The 27,667-nt window shown below is 43.0% G+C and overlaps 2 protein-coding genes and 1 long non-coding RNA gene across 5 annotated transcripts in view; 2 read left to right on the top strand and 1 right to left on the bottom strand.

The window, feature by feature from the left end:
* The window catches only part of LOC115106633 (breast cancer type 1 susceptibility protein homolog), a 50,098-nt gene extending 42,570 nt beyond the window's left edge, over positions 1-7,528 (top strand). For all 3 annotated transcript variants that reach the window (XM_029629548.2, XM_065008019.1, XM_029629549.2), the window contains exon 21: positions 289-7,528. In XM_029629548.2, coding sequence (XP_029485408.2) covers positions 289-383 — 95 coding nt within the window. In that variant the 3' untranslated portion in view covers positions 384-7,528. The remainder of the gene's footprint in view (positions 1-288) is intronic.
* Positions 7,529-14,075: 6,547 nt separating this feature from the next.
* On the top strand, positions 14,076-19,473 carry LOC115106632 (uncharacterized). The gene is made up of 4 exons (XR_010460683.1): positions 14,076-15,325; positions 16,524-16,650; positions 16,947-17,125; positions 18,759-19,473. It is a non-coding gene; the product is annotated as an uncharacterized LOC115106632 (long non-coding RNA).
* Positions 18,813-27,667, bottom strand: part of LOC115106631 (rho-related GTP-binding protein RhoN-like) — a 77,017-nt gene continuing 68,162 nt past the window's right edge. Inside the window, exons 4-5 of the mRNA XM_029629547.2 lie at positions 25,133-25,267; positions 18,813-19,834 (exon numbers count right to left, since the gene is read on the bottom strand). Of these exons, the coding sequence (XP_029485407.1) occupies positions 19,580-19,834; positions 25,133-25,267 (390 nt within the window). The 3' untranslated portion in view covers positions 18,813-19,579. The remainder of the gene's footprint in view (positions 19,835-25,132; positions 25,268-27,667) is intronic.

Raw genomic sequence — 27,667 nt, 5'->3', positions numbered from 1 at the left:
GGTAACCAAGTTATACCTGCTAGCCCCTCTGCACCATCGATTTTAATCAAACACCCAGACATACACACATTCACACCATCTCACACACTACACACATCAGCCCATACACAAGGTAACACAAGGCCACGCTCACATTGGGAAGAGCAAATGGTGTAATGTCGATCCGCGGTGTGTGATGTCATATCGCTGCGTCTACCTGTTTTAGTTATATACACCTATGGCCATTTTGTTGAGGGTGTTGCCATAGCAACACATACCTCATCCTCACTTCCTGTGTGTTCCCCACAGCCCTCCAGAGGATAGCCACGGTCATCACCCGTGGTTGGGTATTTGATTCCGTGGCAACCTACACCCTTCAAAGCCTCGACAACTACAGAACGTAACCTTCAGACCTGGTGTCACATCCAAATCGCTCCGCTGGCCTGGACCCACTCCACTCAGTTCATTGGTGTGATACACAAATCGTTCCCTGGTCTGGATCCTGTCACTAGAGGCAGTCCCCGGTGTCACGTCCAAGTGGCTCCCTTGCCACCCTCTTTCTTAATACAGTGCCTTCAGAAAGTATTCATACTCCTTGACTTATTACACATTTTGTGTTACAGGCTGAATTCAAAATGGTTGAAATATTTTTTTCTCTCCCATCCACACATGATACCCTGTTAATGGCAAAGTGAAAACATGTTTTAAAAAATGTTAGCAAATTTATTGAACATTAAATGCATAAATATTTAATTTACATAAGTATTCACACCTCTGAGTCAATACTTTGTAGATGCACATTTGGCAGCGATTACAGCTGTAAGTCTTTCTGGGTAAGTGTTCTTTTCAAAATTCTTCAAGTTCTATCAAGTTGGTCGTTGATCGTTGCTAAACATCCATTTTCAGGTCTTGCCATAGTTTTTCAAGTAGATTTAAGTCTAAACTAACTCAGCCACTCAGGAACATTCAATGTCTTCTTGGTAAGCAACACCAGTGTAGATGTGGCCTTGTGATTTAGGTTATTGTCCTGATGAAAGGTGTCTGGTGAAAAGCAGACAGAACCAGGTTTTTCTCTCGGATTTTGCCTGTGCTTCACTCCTTTCCCTTTATTTTTTATCCTGAAAAACTCCCCAGTCCTTAATGATTACAAACATATCTATAACATGACATAGTCACCACTCTCCTTGAAAATATAGAGAATTGTACTCAGTATTGCGTTTGTTTGTTTTCAGGACAAAAAGTGAATTGTTTCGGCAATTTTTTTTGCCGTATTACTTTAGTGGCTTATTGAAAACAGGATGCATGTTTTGGAATATTTTTTTGTGCATGCTTTCTCTTCACTCTGTCAATTAGTTTAGTATTGTAGAGTAACTACATTGTTGTTGATCCATCCTCAGTTTTCTCCTATCACAGCCATTAAACTCTTAACGGTTTTAAAGTCACAATTGGCCTCATGGTGAAATCTCTGAGCGGTTTCCTTCCTCTCCGGCAACTGAGTTAGGAAGGACGCCTGTATCTTTGTTGTGACTGGGTGTACAGATACACCACAGCAATAGGTACCCTTTTGCGAGGCGTTGGAAAACCTCCCTGGTCTTTGTGTTTAAATCTGTTTGAAATTCACTGCCCGACTGAGAGACCTTACAGATAATTGTGGGGCACAGAGATGAGGCAGTCATGAAAAATATCATGCTAAACACTATTGCACACTGAGTGAACCCATGCAACTTATTATGGGAACTTATTTAGCCTTGTCCTAACAATACTTATTGACTCTAGACATTTCTGCTTTAAATTTGTAATTAATTTGTCAAATGTATGGGGTATTGTGTGTAAGCCAGTGACATCTCAATTTAATCCATTTTAAATTCAGGCTGTGACACAACAAAAAAAAATGGAAAAAGTTGAGAGATGTGAATACTTTCTGAAGCCACCGTATGCCTAAGAGATAATCCATGATCAACCAGTTCAAAAGATCACGGCACTTTACCCCATCCCCCTGGGGTTGACTTGTTTTTGTCACCATGACTACATGACTTCCTTTAAAATAGTTGTTATGCAGTCGCTTTGTGTTATAACTAAACTCTGTGTGATGTACATGAATGTAATGTTCTCTTACTTAAAACAACTCGCATGGAAACAAATTATATATTTTTGTACCCTGTGAGAATGAGAAACCAATGACCTGAAGAGAGCCAGAGGCTGGTGTTTTGTTTTATATGCACGCATACATGCGCACATGTTCGTACAAACACACACGTGTATATATTAACACACACACAGGGAAAGCGAACAGGAGTCTTTAATAGGGTGGTGCAACATTGGCGTCTTTTGCCTCCGTTCTCCCTCCCTCTCTTTTTCCTCCGAAAAGCCTGACATACCCTGAAAACAAAGAAAAGGGGGGCGCTTGTGGGGCTCACAGGACTGTTACGAAATGTTCTCCAGTATTTGACTTTATACACTTAACTGTGCTTCAGGCCAGAGCATCTCTCAGTGAATCAGTAGCATATTGCAAGAGGGGGGCCCAGCACAAAACTGTTCTATGGGGTAGGAAAAAATACCTTTGTTTGAGGCCCGGGAGCTCCAACTGGCTTAAAACCTTTTATCAGACACACTTGTTGTTTTGCGCCAGCGTCATCTGAGTGTTTTCTTTTCAGAAAAACCTATTAGTATTTATTTACCTTGACTTCCCGGTACGCTGTTCTCTTCTCTCAAGGTCTCATGCATTTTAATGTTGAAGAAGCTTTTTACCCCTGGTTCATTAAAGCCCACTATGTGTATCCTACAAGGCTTTCAGACCCCTGTTCACTAGATATCCCAAACAAGACCAGCGTAGAGAGAGGGGGCGTGGGGGGAGCAGGAATATGCTCTGCCAGTAGCAAGCGTTCTACTGAATTATTGAACAGGCGACAATTGGGAATAGAAAGGAAGATAGCGAGGGTAGAGATTGAGAGGAGTGGAGAGGACCACAAGCACATTAAGGGGGCCAAGGATGGCCCTCGTCCATAAATTGAGAGCCTGTTGCAATTCTGTGACTAAGTAACCCACCGTGACTAGGGTAGCCTGACATGGTTTGAGACCTGAAGACTTGAGTTAGCTCCCCCGAGCTGATGCTTAGGTTTAGCTCAACAGGCTAACACAGTCTTGTGGCGTGCAGGTTATCCGGGTTGCATACCTGGTTGGTCACATAAGCCTGAGAGGTTGTTCCTGATGGACAAACCTGGTGGTGTCCAAAATATTGTGCTATGAAGGACTTTGTAGCACAATAGCACGGTTAGTGGCATGTGGTAAAGTTGCAATGTAAAAACCCTAGGGGGACTGTTCCATCCAAACTCATTTGTATGCACCCAGGGTATTAAATACCAAAATAACATTCCACGTGTGCTGCGGACAATTTAATCGATAATGAGAATGTTTCAAAAAATAAAATATTTAGATTTTTTTACTCAACACATTTGGGTACTAACCTCAATGGTAGCTGGAAGGGACTAATTGTTATCTGATTTTAGCTGTCACCCTCCTATTGAATGGATAGAAATAATGAATTTGACTTAAACAAGGCGCCATATGCTATGGATGCATCAGGTCAAGGTCAATGAGAATCCTAATAGTTGGAATCCATGCATAGGAACAAAGGACAGTTAGTTGTGTGGCGTGTTGTAATGGAGCGCCGTTCCTGCTGTGAGAGACAGAAGGCCTCATGTCTGTCTTGAATCTAATTGGACCCCAAAGGGTGACAGTATCTCTTAACGATCATATATGGAGAAAGCACCGTCTAAATAATGTATTGAAACCAGACAAATGTATGCAAGACAAAAACATTGATATGCTTAATGCTCTACCATATGTTTGGGAATGTTATATGTGTGTTAGTCTGCCATCACAAGATTCAGCGAGAGCATATGACAGGGGGACCAAGATGGAAAGTTGGTCCTGATTCCCAGTTATAAGCTTGTAATAATATCCCTATATAGGGTTGTACTTTTATGGTAGACCGCACTGAAGGAAGAGTGACACCTCAGGGACGTCTCTCCCCTCTTCGCGGAGTCCTACCCTGTAGACCGCAGCCTACTCCAGGTAGAAGTTGGGTTATAAATATCGACAGAGACTTTGCCTGAGCTGCTGGAAGTGTTTCGCCTGCCGCTGGTTTATTGATTGGCGGTGCCCACAGGGCCTGCTATACTACTTTATCGTCTGCTGTTTTATACATTATCGCCTGCTGAGGGAATCTGGAAAGGTTTTCATCAAGAAGTCGTGAATTAGACGGGGTGATATTATGCATGTATGCACACTCGTGCATTGTTTTAAATGCAGTCTTCTGCACATATACGCTATATATACAAAACTATGTGGACACTCCTTCAAATTAGTGGATTGGGCTATTTCAGCCACACCCGTTGCTGACAGGTGTATAAAATTGAGCATACAGCCATGCAATCTCCATAGACACGTTGGCAGACTGTCCTTACTGGGGTCTCCCGGGTGGCGGAGCGGTCTAAGGCACTGCATCGCAGTCCTTGAGGTGTCACTACAGACCTTGGTTCAATCCCAGGCTGTGTCACAGCCGGCCGTGACCGGGAAACCATTTACATTTAACATTTAAGTCATTTAGCAGACGCTCTTATCCAGAGCGACTTACAAATTGGTGCGTTCACCTGAAGACATCCAGTGGAACAGCCACTTTACAATAGTGCATCTAAATCTTTTAAGGGGGGAGGGGGTGAGAAGGATTACTTTATTACTTTTAAACCCATGAGGCGGAGCACAATTGGCCCAGCGTCGTTAGGGTAGGGTTTGGCCGGCTGGGATTTCCTTGTCCCATCGCGCTCTAGTGACTCCTTTTGGCGGGCCGGGCCCCTGCAAGCTGACCTCGGTCGCCAGCTGGACGGTGTTTACTCCGACACATTGGTGTGTCAAGAAGCAGTGCGGCTTGGCATTATCGTGTTCTAGAGGAAGTATTGCTCTCGACCTTCGCCTCCACCGTGTCTGTAAGGGAGTTGCAGCGATATGACAAGACTGTAACTACCAATTAAGGAGAAAAACGGGTAAAAGTAAAAACAAAAAAGTGACTTTCGATGACTTTCAACGTGACACCGTCATTGTCATTGTTGCACCGAGCAACAACTGCTCAGCTGCAAAGTGGTAGACCACACAAGCTCACAGGATGTGCAGCAATGTGCTGAAGCACCGAAGCGTAATGGTCTCCTCGGTTGCAACACTCACTACCGAGTTCCAAACTGCCTCTGGAGGCAACGTCGGCACATGAACTGTTAGTTGGGAGCTTCATGAAATGAATTTCCATGGCCGAGCAGCCGCACACAAGCCTAAGATCACTATATGCGTAATGCCAAGCGTCTGGTGTAAAACTCAACACCATTGGACTCTGGAGCAGTGGAAATGCGTTCTCTGGAGTGATCAATCACACTTCACTATCTGGCAGTCCAACGGTGGTCTGGGGCCGTTTGTCATTGTTCGGGCCAGGCCCCTTAGTTCCAGTGAAGGGAAATCTTAATGCTACAGCATACAATGACATTCTAGACTATTCTGTGGTTCCAACTTTGTGGTAACAGTTTGGGGAAGGCCCTTTCCTGTTTCAGCATGACAAAGCCCCCATGCACAAAGTGAGGTCCATACAGAAATGGTTTGTCGAGATTGGTGTGGAAGAACTTGAGTGGCCTACACAAAGCAAGTCCCTGCAGCAGTGTTCCAACATCAAGTGGAAAGCCTTCCCAGAAGAGTGGAGGCTGTTATAGCAGCAAAGGGAGGACCAACTCCATATTAATGCCTATGATTTTGGAATGAGTAGCTCGACGTGCAGGTGTTTACATACTTTTGGCAGTGTAGTATATTTGTCTTTGAGCATTTCATATATAAATGTAATATGTTGATTTTTATTGAGTTTTTTTGTTGCGTCACCTTGAAGTCGGTCAACTGTTCTTGGCTAATGTCTATATTGTCTGGTCTGATACCCGAAGTCCTCGAGTCCAAATCCTTAGCGTCCGAGTCCTTTACATTACATTACCGTTCTCCTAGCAGCGGGATATTATGCTTGTATTTGGTTAGTAGAGACCCTACTGAGTATTTCCCACCCCACTTTAGCCGAGGAAAGGTATAAAAGTTCTCTACAAGCCAATATGTATCCCATGTACGGTCTATTAGTGTATTGCATTTGGGGCTATGGAGGGGGCGAAGAACGAATTGGTGCTGGAAGTTGCAAGTCATGAAAATCAAGTTCTAGACTCAAGTTTCCTACTACAAAACTGTCTTAACCCTCCCTACTGGAACAGCTACAATTTCATAATTATTCATAAACCTTCAGTTTAAAGAAAGTGCATGCTTCGGACATACCATTGAAGACTAAGAATAGCTGTCAGAATTCAGCTGAAAGCTCTGAAATCTTGCATTCAAAACAAACCAAAATGCCAGTGTCTTCATTACAACGCTCCATCTCCAACTTGAACAAGGCGGTTGTTGACTCCATCGTGGCCGAGAAATAGATATATATATATTTTTAAATAGTCACAATTCTGACTTGCGGGCCTTTCAAATGCCAGATGTGCACTTTGATGTGATGGAGCACTGCATGCTGTTTTCAGCATTTCCCCCAAAGTCACAGAGAAACCTTGGAGTATGGATTCAGCTTAACTGTCTTTGACAATAGCATGCATTTTATTGGAGACAAGGGGGAAAAAAACACTGAATTAGGCCTCTGTTGCACTGTTTTACAAGAGTGATTTTTAAAGGCCAAACAACAATGGACATATTCAAATGGTTCAATAGACAACGGCCAATGTGCATAAAGATGTGGGAATTCGAATATAGTATGATGTCATTGTTTTAGCCATCTGAAAAAAATGAACAGAACATGCTTGGAACCTCTAACCCTGTCAATTTGACTGGTGTACTCATGGGTCCACTCGCAAATGGCTGCCTGATTTATTGTGACGCACTCATTTCCAAGGTGATGTAGAATGTTAATTGAAATTGTTACCTGATGTGGTTCATTCAATGGAATGTGTTTTTGTAATGCCTATTTGAGTTGAATCAACAAATCACAGCACATATTGATGTGTACATGTCCTGCTCTGCTCCTATGCAAGTATACCCAATGGATGCCAGTGACATCCGGACAACTTTGAGAAAAAACACTTATCACAGTTGTCGCGAGATGGTGAAGCATATTCATGACATGAGGAAAGTAGAATAGCATCTCTCGCCATTGAAAACAGGCAATAGACGTCAGCACCACACAATTATTCAAAAAAAGTATTAAAATAACGAGATGTATCTACCAATCCAAAGAGGGGAAAAGGCGGAGCTTGATAGCCCGCCGTTCCGCTCTGTGGACAAGAAATCCCATTTTGGGGGTGGAAACATAGGTGTCGTCATTATATCCAAAACTCTGTTCTAAAGTAGGGGTCTGAGCGGATTGTCGGGTGCTGGAACATAGTTATAATAATCTGTACACTGCAAATTGACCACGACTGCCCAAAAATGGATTTGTTATTTTCAGAAACAGTCATGTCTCAATGTAATAAAGGTATGAAATGATCACGTTTCTTTTTTAATTCATGGGGATACTTGGAACAGATTTCCTGAATGAAACACATTTTTAGCTGAATTCCTGGTGATTTTTGTCTTTTTTAACCAAAACTAAAACAACAACAAAAATGTTTTACTTTGGGTGGGCCAAAAGAAATCACTCACAGGACGGTTTGGCCCACAGGCCACCTGTTGCCGGACCCCTGGTCTAAAGTCTGAATGAAAGAACCTTCTCGAATCAAGTTCAGTTTTAATAAATGCCAACTCTTGCGGGAAAAATGGCGCATGCACATTTTGAGATATATGGTGTTGGAGTCTGCTTTTCTCCTCGTTTAACACCTGATTTACTAAATAAAAGCACATTCAATAGGTTCAGGTATGTCATGACATAGCACAAGTGGGGGGGGCTTTCATCTTTTGTTCTCTATTTCTCTACTGCTCCTCAAGTAAGGGGGATGCTGATGACATCATGGATTCCCATCAGACGCATTTCTTGAATGCCCTACTCAAAGTTTGCAGTTGTGTTTAAAAAAGAAAAAACTGTTTTGCTCACCCTATTTTTTTTTTAATTCTTTAGTGTACTGTACCTAGTCTTGAATGATGGGGCAAAATGTTGATTTCTGCCTAAACAGACATACCCAAATGTAATTATGTTTCATGATGGCCATAAACAATAACTGGTAATGTTGCAGAGTTTAGATAGGTCTGGAACTCACCTGTCTTGTAAAAATATAAGAAATTGCTGAGGTGTACTCACTTTTGAGGACACAAGCTCAAGTGCATAGTACAAATATTATGAAAATATGAAAAATCACAGTGGGGCAATAGGGCTTGAAATGACTGAAATGCTTTCTAAATATAGTAACAATCAAATTATAAACATAATATAACATTTTGCCGTATAACTCAAATAAATGTGATCAAACTTAGTAACAGTACAATATTTCCTGTAACTGACAAATAATTTTCTCCTAAATGTCCACTGAGCGGTGCAGACACACAATTCAATTGTGTGCAGATTCATTACAACTTCAGCTTTAAGCACAAAGGGATTTCATCCTGTCTGTGACCAAGAGAAAGTGGACTTTGTTTCAATTCTATGAAATGATTTAGTATTTATTTTTTAAGTTGTGACATCTAATTACGGCTGAAAATGTCACAGCGAGATGAAATGACAACTGTTGGATTCGCTAGACATTCACCTTTCCGCTGAAAATGTGGTAGCGGAGAGCAGACAAATGGGGCTTTCTGACACTATAAGGCACGGAACCCTATGATGTTCACAAGGCGCTTTGTAAAACAAAATGTCAATCGGAACCAGTCCAGAACCGCTTAAAGTCCCCCATATAGGGCTTAACATCTAAGAGGCTCTAGACAATGTTACAGAATTCACGGGCAGTCCAGCATATTTAGGTTGGGGGAAAAGGTGATGAAAAACATTGTTGAATTCAAAAGTTCAGCTGAAAGGTCCACAACCATTTGCAATAGTTTGAGTTTCTGTAAGATTAAAGTCTTTTGCCAAATTACATAAATTACTGCCAGAAAATGAAAACATTCTTTCAACAGAGCAAGTAGACCAGCTTATGTAAAATAATTGACTGTATGGGTAGGCTACAGTATTTCTAAGTAAAAGTAGCATAACATCGTAAACCTATTTAATCTCGGATACCTATACCAAGGCAGGATATAGAAACACTAATCTATAAACAACATATTTACAAACAATTAATCCTTTCCATAGAAGTGTGGGCTGTAGCCTTTTTAAATTGTTTCCAATATAAAATCAATCTTACAGAATGTGCGGACATGCACTCGCTACAGGCAGCATTCATGTTCAGTTTGTTTTGATATTTTCCAGTGTCTTTTTCAATCGGCCCACACCTCTACAGAAATGTGATCAAATATGACATTGCTCCTTCTTTTACAAGCTGCGCTTGGCCTAATTCGTGCCAAATTATACAGCAAATAAAGGGTGTTATTAACACCATAAATGGTGAACGGAGGGTGTATTTCCGGGCATGCGTTTTAATGCTGTTCACCTCCTGCACAGTTTTACTATGGGTCTGATTTATGAGGGGAAACATGGGTATGAATGGCGTGCTGAAGTTTATATTTCTCAATATTTTTTAGACCTATTATTTTCAGAAATGGCGCACGCAGATATTTAATGTGAAATGTACGCAAAGGTCATGAGCCCTATGGGCCCGGGTCAAAAGTAGGGCAATATAAAGGGAATAGGATGTCATTTGGGACGAAACCATTGTCTTGTTAATAGCTCTACACAAAGGAGCATTGTAAAACCTAGTGATCAGACATTTTGTACCAAACAATTTAGTGTGCATTGGACAAAATCATTCAGCTGACACGTGGAAAGAAAGGTGGACAGATTGTTGAAATATTGATGTGGCGGGAATGGTAGGAAGAGCTAAGCCTGGACTGCAGGCCAGGCTACATCCCTTTGTGAAGGATGCTGTTGAAATGTATTACAAGGGAAATTAGCTCTAAACAGTCTGTGAGGCCATCTGGCATGACTGCTTGTGTGTGAGATTTGTATGTACTATATACCAGAAACACAACTTTGATTTTAGAAGTGATGTGTGTAGGGGAGACTCCAAACAGCCTACCTGACCCCCTCAGAGGCGCCCGCATGGTCCTAAAGCACACCGTTGCCCTGTTTTGTATCACATTCCAATGATAAAACTGGGAGGGACAAAAAAATATATTTCATAGTTTGGGGAGGACATGTCCCCCCCCTGTCCCCAGTGAAAATTGCGCCCCTGCTATATACTCTGCATGTGCTTGTAGCTTAGGGGAGATGAGACATCATAGACTGGCTGCCTTGATCATCATGACCAGGCTGAAACCTGACGACAACTTGTTTGCCACCTGGGTGAACAGTTAGACACTTAGCCTAGCAAGGATGACTGCCTTTGAGGTGATTTGAATCTGTGCTTTACTATGCACCTGGGCCCTACTTACTGGTATATCTGGAGCATATGTTGTTTTTCCCCAAAATGATATTCTGCAGCAGTGTGAACAGATATCAGGTTCATTTTGTTCCGTATTTTTGTTGGTGAATGACAGCCTCAGTCACTACAGTGTGCTGTTTCATGGTTCAGTTCCTATTTAAAGAGAACCTGCACCTGCTGCCAGGGAAGCTCAAATTAAGATATTCATGGAGAGTTCTTAACATAAATATTTTCTCTCTCCATGTAGGTTTCCATCTAATTGGTGACAGATTTTCATGCGAATATTAAAAAATCTGCATAAAGAAAATATGCGCATTTTCCCACCAGTGGTGTGTTTCCACCAAACAGACGTGGTACGGATAAAAATCAGTGTGTGATGAGGTAGTGCACACAAGTAATTGTTAACTTAAGTTTTCATGTACCGAATAAAAATCTCAAGTTCAATGTGTTTTCATCACATTTTCACTGATAGCTTTGTCACAAAAACTGTTGCCTTATTAATTAAATACTGTGGTCTTGGTACGTTCACTCTAGCCAACAGCTGGCAGATACAGTGCGGGTAGGCTAATCTACATGATATTATTTTTATGGATAAGAGCGATTGATATTGTTATTTGCCAAACAGCAGTCAAGCATCATGTCACCAGAATAGAATATTTTTTGGACAGGAGCAGCAAGCTCATCACCTTACACATTCACCACCCTGTGAAGTTCACAAGTTATTTCAGCTGTAGCCTGATAAACTGCACGGTTTCCTGAGTTGTAGTGGGAAGACCGCACACCAACCATATCATCGACTGACTCCACGTTTACTTAGATAAGATGGTTATTATATCAATATTTGCTCATTAAGGTGTTTCTACCGTAATTTGTCGCGTAATTAATTTTATCGACACAAAAACACCCCACCATGTCGAACTAACAAATTATCTGTCGGCATTTATGAAATTGTACCGAAACGCCCTGTTTCCATCACAACTTTCGTGATTGGTTTTTATATGGTATGACTTTATTCACATAAAAACTGAATGGAAACGTGGTTACTGTAGGTAGGCCTGGGGTATGTGCTGTCTGTGTCTGGGATGTTCATATGAGGATGTGTGTGCGTATACAATCAATCTAGCATAATTCACGAACAAGCACTCGCTGTAGGCATGCAGCAGCATGCATGTTTAGCTTGAAAAAAGTCACTGAAAAATATCAAAACATTCTGCCCACACCTTTACATAAATATGATCAAATGTGCTATTTGCTCTTTGCTCTTTCTTTTACATATTGCGAAGTTTTAGTGCTGTTCGCCAGTGGACAGTTTTATTACAGGTCTGATTTATAATGGGGGACATGCTTATGTATGGCGTGTGCCACGTTTTATAAAGCTCAATCATTTTTTTAAACTTACCCTTTCAGAAATGGCGCAGGTAGGTATTTAATGTGAAATTTACGCAACTGTTATAAATGAAGTCCCGTGTCGAAAGTAGGGCACTATATAGGGAATAGTGTGTCATGGTTCTACATAAAGGAGCTTTGTAATCTAGCAATCACACATTTGTACCAAGCAAATGTGGGCATTAAAAAAACAAATTCATCTGACATACGAATCAGTGTGGAAAGAAATGTGCACCGATTGTTAAAATATGGATTTGGAGGGAATGGTATGAAGCGCAAATCCTGGACTGCAGGCTAGGCAGCATCCCTTTGTGAATGATGCTGCTGCTGTTGAAATATTTCACAGGGGAAATTAGCACTAAGCAATCTGTGTGGCCATCTGGCGTGATGCTTCTGTGTTAGATTTGTATGTATTACGTAGTATGTGTGCTGGTAGGATGTTTTTATGTATGTGTGTAGATGAGATGTCATAGACTGGTTGGCTTGATCACCATGACCAGGCTGAGACCTGAAGACAGCTTGTTTGCCACTTGGGTGAACAGTTAGCCACTTAGCCTAGCAAGTAGGATGGCTGTCTTTGAGGTGATTTGAATCTAATGTTCTTTACCATGCATCTAGGCCATACTTAGTGGTATATCTGCAGCAGATGTTGTTTTCCCAGAAATTCAATTCTTCAGCAATGCGAACAGATACCGTATTGACACTGAACAAAAATATAAAATAATCATTTGAAATGAAAATGGACAATTCACTCTGCTCTTTGTCTGTTATTCACTCTCTGTTGTTTGGCTTTGCCTAACCTTATATACTGAAGAAAAATATAAATGCAACATGTAAAGTGTTGGTCCCATGTTTCATGACCTGAAATAAAAGATCCCAGAAAAGGTCCATATGCACAAAAAGCTTATTTCTCTCAAATGTTGTGCATAAATTTGTTACATCCCTGTTAGTGAGCATTTCTCCTTTGCAAATGTAATCTATCCACCTGACAGGTGTGGCATATCAAGAAGCTGATTAAACGGCATGATCATTACACAGGTGCACCTTGTGCTGGGGACAATAAAAGGCCACTCTAAAATGTGCAGTTTTGTCACAACACAATGCCACAAGTTTTGAGGGAGCATGCAATTTACATGTTGATTGCAGGAATGTCCACCAGAGCTGTTGCCAGATAATTTAATGTTATTTTCTCTACCATAAACCTCCTCCAACGTTGTTTTAGAGAATTTGGTAGTACGTCCAACCGGCCTCACAACCACAGACGACGTGTAACCATGACAGACCAGGCTTCTTCACTGTGATCGTCTGACGAAGGGGAGTGGGGTGCTGAGGAGTATTTTTTTTCTTTTGTTGCTGTATGCAATAGTCCTTTTTGGGGGGGAAAACTCACCCAGTGGGTGGGCCTGGCTCCTAAGTGGGTGGGTCTATGCCCTCCCAGGCCCACCCATGGCTGCGCCCCTGCCCAGTCATGCGAAATCCATAGATTAGGGCCTAATGAATGTATTTCAATTGACTGATTACAGTTCATAGAAGGAAACTCAGTAAATTCTTTGAAATGGTTGCATGTTGCATTCATATTTTTGTTCACTATAAGTGATGTCTGGGATGTTCATATGAGGGTGTGTGTGTGTATGTGGTCAACATTCCGTAGTCTCACCACTGTGAATAGAGTGCAGCTGTCTGTGATGAGGCGATTTGCTCTCTCACGATTACCCCGCTCTCTAGCGGCAGAGGTAATGTTTCAGCAACCGTTTTGGAACATCCCTTACACACAACCTCTCTCACACACACACACACACACACACAGACAGACAGACACACACAAACTGACTCTCACACACATGAAGTGAAGTCCCTCACACACACACACTGCTGCAGTGCAAACCTCGCTATTACTTCACAGGAGTCAGAGGCCCCTGTCATCTCCCCACACACTCCATAGTTACATTGTTGTAAACGCACGTGTGTGTGTGTGTGTATATGTGTTTATCACGCTGCGTGTGGGTGTGGAAAAGAGTTACCCGTCAGTCCTGGAGCCCTGTGCTGGTTGTCTCTAACTGTTGTGTGGAGAGCAGGAGGAGAGTTCGAGCCCTCGCGGACACAGGCTGCAAATATGTTTTATCTGCTCAATTTTACATGCTGTTTAAATGGGTCATGCATTGTTAATGCCTCACTCTCTCCACAGACATGGCAGCCGTGACCATCGCATTGTCATAATGGCTTGCGTTACTGGAGTAGGATGATGTTACACTGATCTGAAGTCAGTTTTGCTTTGTTCCCCCATAATGGTTAAGGTAAGGCATCGGGGAGGGTGAGTTGATCCTAGATACGTGCCCGAAGGGGGTAACTTCTGTCTGGAGCGGCGTATTACAAAGCGGTTTTATGGGCCCTTAGCACTGATCCTAGATCTCTACCTAAGGCTAACTTCTATTCCAAAGTTTTATGGCAGCTGACACAATGCAAGCGGGAGCCACGATTAATGATGCAGGAGGGTCTGGTTAGGGAGGGCCACTAATCATGCAAGTTTATGGTGGGATTAAAAGGAAAGATGGACCCCCTCTCTAAATTGTGTGTGGGTGTGTGGAGCTAATGATATAAACTGGAGGCTCTATGGGCCTCTGTGTAGTTAACATTTCATATAGTATGTAGGTAGACAATACATCCCTCCCTCCCTCTAGCATCCGACTGTGTGTACTTGTAACAGGGTTGGTTATGTTTCCACTTGCCTCTAAAGAAATGTGTATTTAATGTTCAAGCATTCTTATTGGTTAGTTCAACTCTGATAACAATAAGGTGTGTTGTGATTGGCCCCGCTTGCAGATAGGGGGAGATCGCGAACGTCAGGTCTCCCCATTATGAAAATGTGATGCAAGTGGTAGGTCACGTTCTGAATACTGTTTTCTATGTTCTATTGTGTACAAGTTTGCTGTACGTTACTGATTTATACATCTGTGGGTACCTGTTAGGGATTGAGGGGCTTTCTGGGATGTGCTTTGGCATATGATTGCTGTAAATAAGTGTGTTAGCTAGCATACACCGATGTAATGGTCACATAAGCCCACTGCTAACACAGTTGTCCTCATGCTACAGATTTTGCCATCGACAGCCATCAATACCGTTAAGCCCTGCACAACTAACGTGCTGTTTGCCATTTAACAACAGGTATTTACACATGTTATATTTTGTATTGTATTTTTGTATTTTGTTCGCCCAGTATGAAAATGTGATGCAAGGGGTTTTGCCATCGACAGCCATCAATACCGTTAAGCCCTGCACAACTAACGTGCTGTTTCCCATTTAACAACAGAAATAAATGCTCAACTGGGACCACTGGCCGAAGTGATTTATTTTGAGAAAACACAACGCATGGAGAGTACATTATACATCTGTTACACTGGTGCCGTGACCCGGATCACTGGTTGCTGCGGAAAAGGAGGAAGGTCAAAAGGGGGGTGAGTGTAATGATGTGAAACGGCTAGCTTAGTTAGCGGTGCGCGCTAAATAGCGTTTCAATCGGTGACGTCACTTGCTCTGAGACCTTGAAGTAGTTGTTCCCCTTGCTCTGCAAGGACCGCGGCTTTTGTGGAGCGATGGGTGACTATGCTTCGTGGGTGACTGGTGTTGATGTGTGCAGAGGGTCCCTGGTTCGTGCCCGGGTATGGGCGAGGGGGCGGTCTAAAGTTATACGCAGTCTAATGCTCAGTCCTGTGGGGCATGTTGACAACTTGTATGTGTGACCGTTTTTTTCCAATGGTAAACAGCCTGAGTAAGACATCTTCCTTATTCCACCATCATTGGTTCTGTCTCATGTTTATGCTTACAGTATTCTTATGAATGCCTTTTTTACAAGGTTTTTGTTTGGCGGATCTCATTGTTAGTGACATTTGTCAATTAAACTCGTGAATTTAACTTTTTATGTCAAATTGGTTTACATTTTACATGTAGTCCTAGTTGTCCTGAAAAGAAAACGGTAACACGCTTCAATGTGAGACTAAATATGAGGGCTTGCCAAGCGGATACATGAAAATCGGACTCATAGTCTGATTTGACTTGGGACTGATAGACTAGAAATGTTTTAAACCTATCTGCAGTATGGGTAACTATTAGATGTTCAATGTTTCTTTAGAAATTCTTTCAAAGGGAATAGTTTAACTATTAAAACGAGTGTTCAGTTCATGTTACAGGGTTGACCTTAAACCTGAGGGACAAACGCAAATGAATTACTAATCACATTAAATAAGTGAAACATTTTCAAAATCTAATCGTGGAAATACCTATTTATTCACTATATTGTGTGGCTTTCTTTACTTTATAATATTATAAAGGCTTATTTTATCTTTCAAAAATTCTCAGTAAGGCATTAAGGGAAAGGGGGATACCTAGTCAGTTGTACAACTGAAATGTGTCTTCCGCATTTAACCCAACCCCTCTGAATCAGAGGGGGGGGGGCTACCTTAATCGACATCCACGTCTTCGTCAGCTCGGGGGAACAGTGGGTCAACTTCCTTGTTTAGGGGCAGAACGACAGATTTTTACCTTGTCAGCTCGGGGATTCGATCCAGCAACCTTTCGGTTACTGGCCCAATGTGTGCCTCATATTTAAAAAATAAATAAAAATAAAACGTTTTTTTGTTGTCTGTACATGGACAGTGATTCACAGGGTGGAGGTGACAGAGGAGGTAGAACTGAACTGGCCTCGTGTTTTGTGGGTGAGTGTGTTGAAGCTGAGACCAACAAGAGGCACGCTAGAGGTGCGAGCCACAAGGCCCTAACCAAGGTAAGCCGGCCAAAGAGCTGTTTCTAAGCCAATGAGCAAACACATCCTAATGAGGGGCACTGACTGGAGGTCGATCCCCCCGCACATTAGACAGAGCTGGCAGGTGATTCAACAAACTCATGCAAACCAGTTGGCCTATGTTACACACATTTCATCCAGGGTGGTTTTCTTTTGGGTGCACTGTAGCAAAACATTTCGCAGTGTAAAACAAAAGCCAAGTATTTAGTTATTATTGCACAAGTTCAGAAACCTTGTTTCACTCAGTTTCTGACCATTTTCTTTTGTTTTCTCCTAAGCCTGACCCAGATGAGTGCAATGCTGTTGCTGAAGTGACTGGAATTCGAACGGCATTGACCCCAATGACACAATTGTGAACGGACTGTGGTCCACGCTGTAGGAACACTAGCCGCTTGAGGCGGATCAAGTAGAGTCACATAGAGGACAAAGAGGAGCAGCAAGGAGAAGAGGAGATGGGGTGAGTGTTTGCTAAACATGGCCACCAGCCTTGGGGTAAAGGAAAGGGACAAGACAACAAGGTGAGGGCAGACAGAATGGAAGTTTGTCATCTGAATGTTTGCTGAAGGCTCAGGCAAGGGGTTGATGACTGCATTAGTGTAAACAGTAGCTCTAGGGTGAAGAATTAGATGATGGCGTTGACTAGTATTATGTTATTGGAGGTTTTGGAGCTGACCAGTACTGATGAACTAGAACCTACTAGTACTGCGTTAGGGAGTAGAATGTGTTGGAGCTGACTAGTTCTGGGTTGCAGAGTGGACAGTGTGTTGTAGTTGATTGACTAGCTTTAGGTTATGGAGTAGAATGTAGTCACGAAAACAGAAATATCTTTGTCTAAAGCCACTTGCCAAACACTGCGCTCACTCCAATGAGAAACACATTAAAAAAAGATCAACAAAACACTGTATATGCACAAGTGTGGCCCAAAATGGGTTTATTAAAAGCTCTGGTGAAAGCTTAGACCGTGACACAAGACCATGGCTTGCAATACCAGAGTAAGTCTCTCTGACTGGAGGCCAACACTGGCCTTGCCTTGGGCGCACCGCGTGACCTCGCACTCCAAGCCGCATGGAGACATCGCGGTGACGCTGTGAACTGTCACTTTGTGAAATGACACTGCTCACAGAGGCGGTAACTTGCTGGGGGGGCTCCACTGCATGGAGGGAGAGAGGTGGGGGAAGGATTTAGGAGGAGAAACTGTGGTGAGCTGTGAGCACTAGAAAATGTCACACTAGAGGGCTCAAGTCTACTGACTAGGCACCAATCTATATGTGTAATGTTACAATAGAACAATAGTTTAGATTGGAGCCCTAGAATTTAACTGGATGTGCTATACTGTTTGCCTCCTTTTCTGAACAAGGCTTTTTGACTTTGAGAGTAACTCGATGTTTCAAAGCTGGAATTCTAGTATTTCAGTTCTGGTTGACTGAATCAAATACAAGTAACTGCCAAAATAAAGGAAACACGTGAGTAAATGAAGGATACAACATATATTGAAAGCAAATGCTTCCACACAGGTGTGGTTCCTGAGTTAATTAAGCAATTAACGTCCCATAATGCTTAGGGTCATGTACTCTGAGATGGGTTTGAAAGAGGGGTCTCAAATGAACATTGTGTGTGTGTGTGTCAGTCACCAGATCTCAACACAATTGAACACTTAAAGGAGATTCTGGAGAGGTGCCTGAGACAGTGTTTTCCACCACCATCAACAACACCACCATCAACAAAAACACAAAATTATGGAATTTCTCATGGAAGAATGGTGTCACGTCCCTCCAATAGAGTTCCATACACTTGTAGAATCATTGAAGCTGTTCTGGCGGCTCGTGGTGGCCCAACGGCCTATTAAGGCACTATGTTGGTGTTTCCTTTATTTTGGCAGTTACCTGGGTATCAGCTATTGTGAGAAAAGATGACATTGTCAGTGTTATGTGGTTTATACATGGCTGGCTATGTAGCAATAGCATGTTAAGGCCAACAACTTGAAGTTAACATTAAGGCAATGTTGTGGGTTGGGTATTTTCATGGTACCAAATCTAATTCTTTATCTCACTTATTCAAAACAATGTATGTTTCTGGTCTCTGTCTTTTAGATCCTGAGGGAGCTGGATGGATTACAGTCATGTTAACAAATAATAAAACCAGGGTTGAATTCTCTTCATTTAGCAGAGAAAGTTACTTTATTTCAGCATCACACATACAGCAAGACATATAGCAAAAACTGTGTTATAACTGTTTTCCTTCTGAGATTTCCCTCAACTGTAATTGTTCAAATACGAAATGTTAATTTTCAGTAACACATCAATGTTATGTGGTGTCAGTGATTTGTTAATTTTTTTTCCCCTCCAAAGCACTTGTGGGTTTAGAAAATGTGTGTCACGTTGGCCCATTGTTTTTTGTTTTTTTTGTCGCTCTGGGCACGAAACCTTGGTTTGTTAAGCTTCATCTCGTTGTCTCAGATGGAATAATAATATAATTCCCTGACATTTAAGTCGGTACACTTTGTGTGCATCTTTTTGTGCTTCGTTTAGTTAAACACTTCCATAAAATGCCATCTCAGGACAAGACAAGACAGAATAGAAAATAATTCCAGGACAATCTCATTACAATTGGCTCGTCTTGAGTTTTCCCAACCGCTTCATTCTTTTTTTTCATGACCTCATTCACCCCTCATTTTCTCTCTCACTCTCTTCCAATAGCCAACAAATCCACGTTTTTGTCCGTTTCTCCGTTGTTCTTTCTCCACAGGTTGATGGTTTTAAAAAGGAAAATCGTCATCATCGCTGCAATGACCTGCATTCATTTGCAGCGGCAAAAAGATTTCAACCAATAAATAAAGTACATTTATAATATACATGGTCTCTTTTTGTACATCGTTTGGGTCAGTTGGTACAGTCTGGCTAGTCCGACCCCCCTACATGAGCACACAGCTCTTGGCCCGGTTCTTTCTCATGGCGGGGGGGTGCTCCAGAACCTCAGTCCGGGGCGGTTGCTGGGAGACCCGCTTGAGGCCGCGGCGCGAGCCGCTGCGTTTTAGCTGGGGCCGGTGGAGGCGCGTTACCGAGGTCAGGGTGGTGACGTGGAAGACATCGCGGACGCTGTTCTCCGAGTACTTAGACGTGCACTCTGTGTAGGCCACAGCGCCGATCTGCCTCGCCAGGGTAGTGCCCTGGAGATGGAGAGGGATGAAGAGTCACGTTAAGAAATTAGAATTTACACTTTTGACAAGGGTGAGAACACAAGAGAGTGGAGGTTTTATAGGAAGAGAGAGTGAATTAATATGAGGTAGAGAGAGAATGTGGATTCAAACACACAGGACATATTTCATGGCTTATTTTACAGGTGGCAGGTAGCCTAGTGGTTAGAGCACTGGGCCAATAACCGAAAGGTCGCTGGTACGCCCTTGAGCAAGGCACTTAACCCTAATTTGCACCAGGGGTGCTGTACTACTATGGCTGGCCCTGTAAAACAAAACATCCATTGCACCTATCTGGTATATGTGACAATAAAACATTTGTGATATATATTTTTTATGGGATTCAATGCCTACAACGATGCAGATAAAAAAAATCTGTATGTTCCATACTGCTCATTTTAATAAATCCCATCTAGTCACATAAACGTGTCGCTCTGGTCTATGTAGACCCTTGTTGCGTTCCAGGTCATCTTTATTAGTGTCTTGCTGCACAGATTCAGATCTCACAGTGTTTAACGTCTCAGGAACGCATTGGTATGATAAAGTGATCTTCTGAGATGTGCTCCACAAAAAAAGACCACCTGGAATGGGCCCATTATCTCCGAGAGATGAGTTGGGTCACTGGGTCTCTCTCTCCTTCTCCCCCTCATTTGGTTACAACGCCAATCACTGATTAAGTGATGATAACATTTTAATTTGTCATTTAGCATACGTTCTTATCCAGAGTGACTGTATTCATCTTAAGATAGCTAGGTAGGACAACCACATATCACAGTCATAGTAAGAACATTTTTCCTCAATAAAGGAGCCACAAGCAAAGTCAGAGCTAGTGAGGGGGAAAAATGTAAATTGCGAGTGTTCGTTCACGAAAGGCTTCTTGAAGAGGTAGGGTTTCAGATGTTTTCGAGTGCCAGGACAGAGAAGAGCTTGGACTGGGCTGAGTGGGAGCCAAGGGACCAGAGGTGGCAGAACATTTTTTAACTAGGCAAGTCAGTTCAGAACAAAATCTTATTTACAATGATGGCCTACCCCGGCCAAACCTGGACGACGCTGGGCCAATTTTGCGCCGCCCTATGGGACTCCCAATCACGGCCGGATGCGATACAGCCTGCATCCAAACCAGGGACTGTAGTGACGCCTCTTGCACTGAGATGCAGTGCCTTAGACCGGTGTGCCACTCGGGAGCTGGGGTGTAGAGTTTCAGCATAGCCTGAAGGTAGGGAGGGGCAGTTCCTCTTGCTGCTCCATAGGCAAGTACCATGGTCTTGTAGTGGATGCGAGCTTCAACTGGAAGCCAGTGGAATGTCCGGATGAGCGAGGTGACATGGGAGAACTTGGTGGGCTGCAACATTCTGGATTAGTTGTAGGGGTTTGAAGGCACAAATGGGGAAACCAGCCAACAGCGAGATTCTGTAGTCCAGACGGGAAATGACAAGTGCCTGGATTAAGACCTGTGCCATTTCCTGTGTGAGGTAGGGTCGTACTCTGCGGATGTTGTAAGGATGAACCTGCAGGAGCGAGTCACTGCTTTGATGTTTGCAGAGGATGACAGAGTGTTGTCCCGGGTCATGCCAAGGTTCTTTGCACTCTGGGAGGGGGACACCGTGTAGTTGACAACCGTGATGGAAAGGTCTTGGAGCGGGCAGGCTTTCCACGTGAGGAAGAGCAGCTCCGTCTTTGTTGAGCTTGAGGTGATGGACCGACATTCCAAGCTGAGATACTTTCCAGGCACGCAAAGATGCGCGTCGCCACCTGGGTGTCAGAAGTGGGGGAGGCGAAAAGTAGTTGAGTGTCATCGGCATAACAATGATAGGAGAGAGCATGTGAGGACATGACGGAGCTGAGTCACTTGGTGTATAGAGAGAAGAGGAGAGGGCCCTAGACCTTAGCCCTGGGGGACACTAGTAGTGAGAGTACGTGATGCAGACACAGATCCTCTCCACGTCATCACGTCACTTGGTAGAATACATGCCATGTTCCATTCAGTGAGGGAACGATCCCCAGACACACAGCAGTATTATGATTATTATATCTCTGCAATATGTTCGTTGTGAGAATTAATTCATACAGAAGGAAACGGGCAACATTTAAGTCTCTGCTTAGACCCTAAGCAGATTATGGCAGAAGTCGTCGGGTTCATCCGCGATTCACCCTTGTGACGAGCGGATTCCTTTGGGATTGAATTGGACAGCAAGTTGTAAATCTTAAATTGCTGGCAGTTGATTTGCATTACAGGCAGCGGTGCCCTTTGATCGAGGCTCTTTGAGGATAGCGAGCGAGTTCTGAGCTCAAGAGTGTTTTGTGGAGCTTCAGTTAAGACTGAGGAAATCGAGCAAAGTGACATTAACGTAACCTGATAACCGGTCCCTCCTGATTGGCAACTCAATTGGGTTTGCTCAATGAAATTGGTTTCATGATTACATTTGTTTTTTTGGTAGTTGTTTTTCATGATCTTAGTAATGGTTTCATAAGCAGTTTGATGATCTTAATATATCGGGTTTTTTGTCTGCTTTGTAACTGTTTCCCGTCGTGTGTCTACTCTGCTGTAATTGACTGGCATGCCAAGGACATTTCTTCCCAAGCTCCTCTCTGGAGAAAATAGGGATGTGACTTAGTGTTTAAAGAATTGTCAACTCGTAAATAACATTAACATGAAAATAGGCCATTAAAATTCACAGCCTCCCGAGTCCGTCAGTCCGTCCCTCTCTGTTATTGCCGGAGGACATTGAAACAAAACAATTAAATTGTTCCACTTAGTGTTTGTCTCACTCCCTGGTATCAACTCTTTTAGGCTCTGTACTGTATGCTTTCATATTTGAGAAACTATTTGAACTAAATGGCATTTTCAGAACTGGAATACTGTGTACATATTAGGACATACAGTTATGTTAATACACAGTAGGTGCCCTCAGTACAAAAAAAGTGTGTTTTAGTTTACCTCTATGCCGAGTTAGAGTTTTATGTATTGGAACATATCAGAATGTTAATGCTATGTTACATGAACGCTCTGAGAACAGTAGCTAGTAGAAGTGGACCATTTTTTATTTATTTTTTAAATCCAAATAACTTCACAGATCTTCATTGTAAAAGGTTTCAACACTGTTTCCCATGCTTTTTCAAAGACCCATAAACAATTAATGAACAAGCACCTGTGGAACGGTCATTAAGACATTAACAGCTTATAGACGGTAGGCAATTAAGGTCACAGTTATGAAAACTTAGGACACTAAAGAGGCCTTTCTACTGACTCTGAAAAACACCAAAAGAAAGATGCCCCAGGGTCCCTGCTCATCTGTGTGAACGTGCCTTAGGCATGCTGCAAGGAGGCATGAGGACTGCAGATGTGGCCAGGGCAATAAATTGCAATGTCCGTACTGTGAGACACCTAAGACAGCGCTACAGGGAGACAGGACAGACAGCTGATCGTCCTCGCAGTGGCAGACCACGTGTTACAACACCTGCACAGGATCGGTACATCTGAACATCACACCTGCAGGACAGGTACAGGATGGCAACAACAACTGCCCGAGTTACACCAAGAACGCACAATCCCTCCATCAGTGCCCAGACTGTCTGCAATAGGCTGAGAGAGGCTGGACTGAGGGCTTGTAGGCCTGTTGTAAGGCAGGTCCTCACCAGACATCACCGGCAATGGGCACAAACCCACCGTCGCTGGACCAGACAGGACTGGCATATAGTGCTCTTCACTGATGAGTCGCTGTTTTGTCTCGCCAGGGGTGATGGTCGGATTCGTGTTTATCGTTGAAGGAATGAGCGTTACACCGAGGCCTGTACTCTGGAGCGGGATCGATTTGGAGGTGGAGGGTCCGTCATGATCTGGGGCGGTGTGTCACAGCATCATCGGACTGAGATTGTTGTCATTGCAGGCAATCTCAACGCTGTGCGTTACAGGGAACACATCCTCCTCCCTGATGTGGTACCCTTCCTGCAGGCTCATCCTGACATGACCCTCCAGCATGACAGTGCCACCAGCCATACTGCTCGTTCTGTGTATGGTTTCCTGCAAGACAGAAATGTCAGTGTTCTGCCATGGCCAGCGAAGAGCCCAGATCTCAATCCCATTGAGCACTTCTGGGGACCTGTTGGATCGGAGAGTGAGGGCTGGGGCCATTCCCCCCCCAGAAATGTCTGGGAACTTGCAGGTGCCTTGGTGGAAGAGTGAGGTAACATCTCACTGCAAGAACTGGCAAATCTGGTGCAGTCTGAGGAAAAGATGCACTGCAGCACTTAATGCAGCTGGTGGCCACACCAGATACTGACACTTACTTTTTATTTTGACCCCCCCCTTTGTTCAGGGACACATTATTCAATTTCTGTTAGTCACATGTCTGTGGAAATTGTTCAGTTTATGTCTGTTGTTGAATCTTGTTATGTTCATACAAATATTTACACATGTTAAGTTTGCTGAAAATAAACACAGTTGACAGTGAGAGGACGTTTCTTTTTTTGCTGAGTTTAGGTGCTTTTAGATGTTTTGCCATAGCTAATAGAATGTCTGATTTAGGGCATCACAGATAGTCTGAGCCATGCAAATGTCTGTGCCGTAGCTTTGTGTGTGCGCGAGCTCTTGCGTGTGTGTGTGAGCTGTGAAAGAGCAATTGTGCACACATGTTTACACAGTGTGGACCGGTACATATCAACAAGTTTATACCGTAGAGGCATGTCTGTTTGTGCTTTAACCATGCCAGGAGAACAGCTCAACATCTTTACTGACGACCAACCCAAAGAGGAGAGAAACAACAGGCATAATGTAGGTAAGAGCAGTGAACAAAAATATATTTAAAAAAAAATATATATACATATACAAAAGTAGAGCAATGTTTCCAGAACAGTGTGTCACATTATCACATTGGCTACATCCCAAATGGCACCCTATTCCCTTTTTATCAGGACCCATAGGGACCCCATTTGGGACGCCATAGTCCCCAACGTACTCATAGTTCCTAGCGAAAGTTCTGCCAAGAAATAGCCTCACGTTTTATTTGACCTGTTTTGACAGGTGTTACTATGTCATGCTAACGACAATGTTCTGAAGGTGTTATGCCATCGCAGTTCACAAGTGAACAGCTACTGGCATTGCCACACATGTTTCATAACACCCTCGCCTAAAGCGTACTGCTTGCTATGATATTTTCCTTTCACATTGTACTTCCATGCACAGTTCCAGGGACTACAATGGGTGCGTTACCAGGCCAGCACAGTACAGCTTGGCATGGATTGGCTCAGTCGTGAGAAACAGTCAGTCCTGACCTGTTCATGAGTGACGGGGATGAGTCGGAGTTTGGACAGCTCTCTCAGCACGTTGAGGTCCGTCCGCATGTCCAGCTTACAGCCCACCAATACCACCTTGGCGTTAGGACAGAACTCCTGCGTCTCCCCCTGCCACTGTGGAGCAAGAGGAAGAAACTAGTCAGAACCGAGCGTAACAGGTGAGCACCAATATCCAAAACATATCTATTTTAAATATATGAAACTTGGAGAAACATATATTTTCTCCATCTCGTTCAGTTAATGTTATTTACATTGTATGGATATGTTATCACTACAATAACTCAATGGCCATTGAAATAACACACAGTTGCCACATGACAACTGAAGAATGGAACGGAGCACGAGTTCTGTCCGCTATGAGCTCACAGCTTCAGTAACCACAACCACATCCAGACAACACTCCCTCAGAGTTCCATCAGAAAGAATAACAACACACATTATGAAGCAGACAAGTCTCAATGTCGACATGTCACACTCTGTACTGGGTAGCTATTCTCCCTACTGTCTGCTGGTCTGTCTCTCTGTCTCACTCACCCTATATCTCTGACTGCTTACAATATCGCTTCACATTATCCATTGAATGATACCTCTCTGTTTCTCCTCAATACAAACAATGCCTTTCTTGTAGACGACCGTCCACGTGATTATGGGCTCTGTTCATTAGTGTTAGTCATCATGTGCTGTTGTCTTGGATAAGGGCTTTCTGTTGAAGACATACTGGTGAAGACCTAGACAAGTCACAAGGGCCAAGAGGCAGGGTCATTGTGTTTTATATACTGAATAGAAATATAAACGCAACGTTCAACAATTGAATTGATCTCACTGAGTTGGGAGTTCATATGAGGAAATTTGTCAATTGAAATCAACTCAATAGGCCCTAATCTATGGATTTCACATGCCTGGCAATACAGATATGCATCTGTTGGTCACAGATACCATTAAAAAAAATGGGCCTCATGATCTCGTCACGATATATTTGTGCATTCAAATTGCCATCGATAAAATGCTATTTTTTTTCATAGTTGTAGCTTATGCCTGCCCATACCATAACCCCACTGCCATCATGGGGCACTCTGCTCACAACATTGACATCAGCAAACCGCTCACCCACACAACGGCATCCACGTGGTCTGCGGTTGTGAGGCCAGTTAGACGTACTGCCAAATTCTCTAAAACAATGTTGGAGGCAGCTTATGGTGGAGAAATTAACATTAAATTCTCTGGCAACAGCTCTGCTGTCAGCATGCCAATTGCAAGCATTGTGTTGTGTGACACAACTGCACATTTTAAAGTGGACTTTTTAAATTGTCCCCCAGCACAAGGTGCACCTGTGTAATGATCATGCTGTCAGGTGGATGGATTATCTTGGAAAAGGAGAATTGCTCACTAACAGGGATGTAAAAACATTTGTGCACAAAATTTGAGAGAAATAAGCTTTTTGTGCATATGGAACATTTCTGGGATCTTTTATTTCAGTTCATGAAACATGGGACCAACACTTTACATGTTGCGTATATATTTTTGTTCAGTATAAAAGGTTAATTAAAGCCAAACAACCGAGAGTGAATAACAGACAAAGAGCAGAGTGAATTGTCCATTTTCATTTCGAAGGATGAGAATGGTTAACGACAGAAATGATTGGTGATGCGCAACAATGATATGTACTGAAGATAACATTTTACAAATTGCACTTGAAGCCCCTCTAACGGTAGTTTCACTTCCTCATTCCCAGTAAATGTTTTGCCTGAAAACGAAAACGTAGGCAGTATTTCCTTATTACGTAACTATTAGGACATGTTCCCAAGGCCAGTAGGAAAATGTCTGACCAGTGTGTGTCTCATTCCATGTATTACATTATTACCCTTAACATGTGTTCTTTGCGTCAATAACATTTAAATCAAATCTAGGCCTATGCTCTGCTTCAATAACATTCTCTGATTCCCGGTAGCAGTACAGCTGAGCCACTGGTTGATCAAACAGGAGATTACAGCACACACGGCCAACAGGTCTATTACATAAGCAGCATGTATTATATATGCTAGTTGGATAGTGTCTTTGTTTCTAGCCCCCGTGTGTGTGTGTGTGTGTGTGTGACTATGGGAGATACAAGATGATCTGTACTGTACTGAGGTCTGGGAGGAAGCCTGAGGACTGGGTGCGACAGCTGCCACATCATACTCTCAAGAGTCTCCAGTTGCTTTTTCGATTCTCACCCAAAGTGTTAATTCCCCCCCCCTCAAAGATACAAAAGCATTAGATTAGTGAGGGGAAATTAACAAGGGCACACTTCGGGGAGAAGGGAACAGAATGGGAATTGGGCTCCATTTTCACCCTGGGAAAACCGGTCCCATCATAGGATCCCACAGGGAGGGAGGGGAGGACAAGGGGGTAGAGTTGAGAGGAAAGAAAGAGTGGCAGAGATAGAAGGATGTTGCCAGATACAGAGGAAGATTTGAGGTCACACAGAAATGCTGTGTGAAGAAAGCAGGAAAGCTTTACAGTGACTAGTAATAC

The sequence above is a fragment of the Oncorhynchus nerka genome, linkage group LG23 (assembly GCF_034236695.1).
Source record: "Oncorhynchus nerka isolate Pitt River linkage group LG23, Oner_Uvic_2.0, whole genome shotgun sequence".
In the NCBI taxonomy this organism is placed as follows: Eukaryota; Metazoa; Chordata; class Actinopteri; order Salmoniformes; family Salmonidae; genus Oncorhynchus; species Oncorhynchus nerka.
This window is presented reverse-complemented; position numbering and strand designations above follow the sequence as displayed.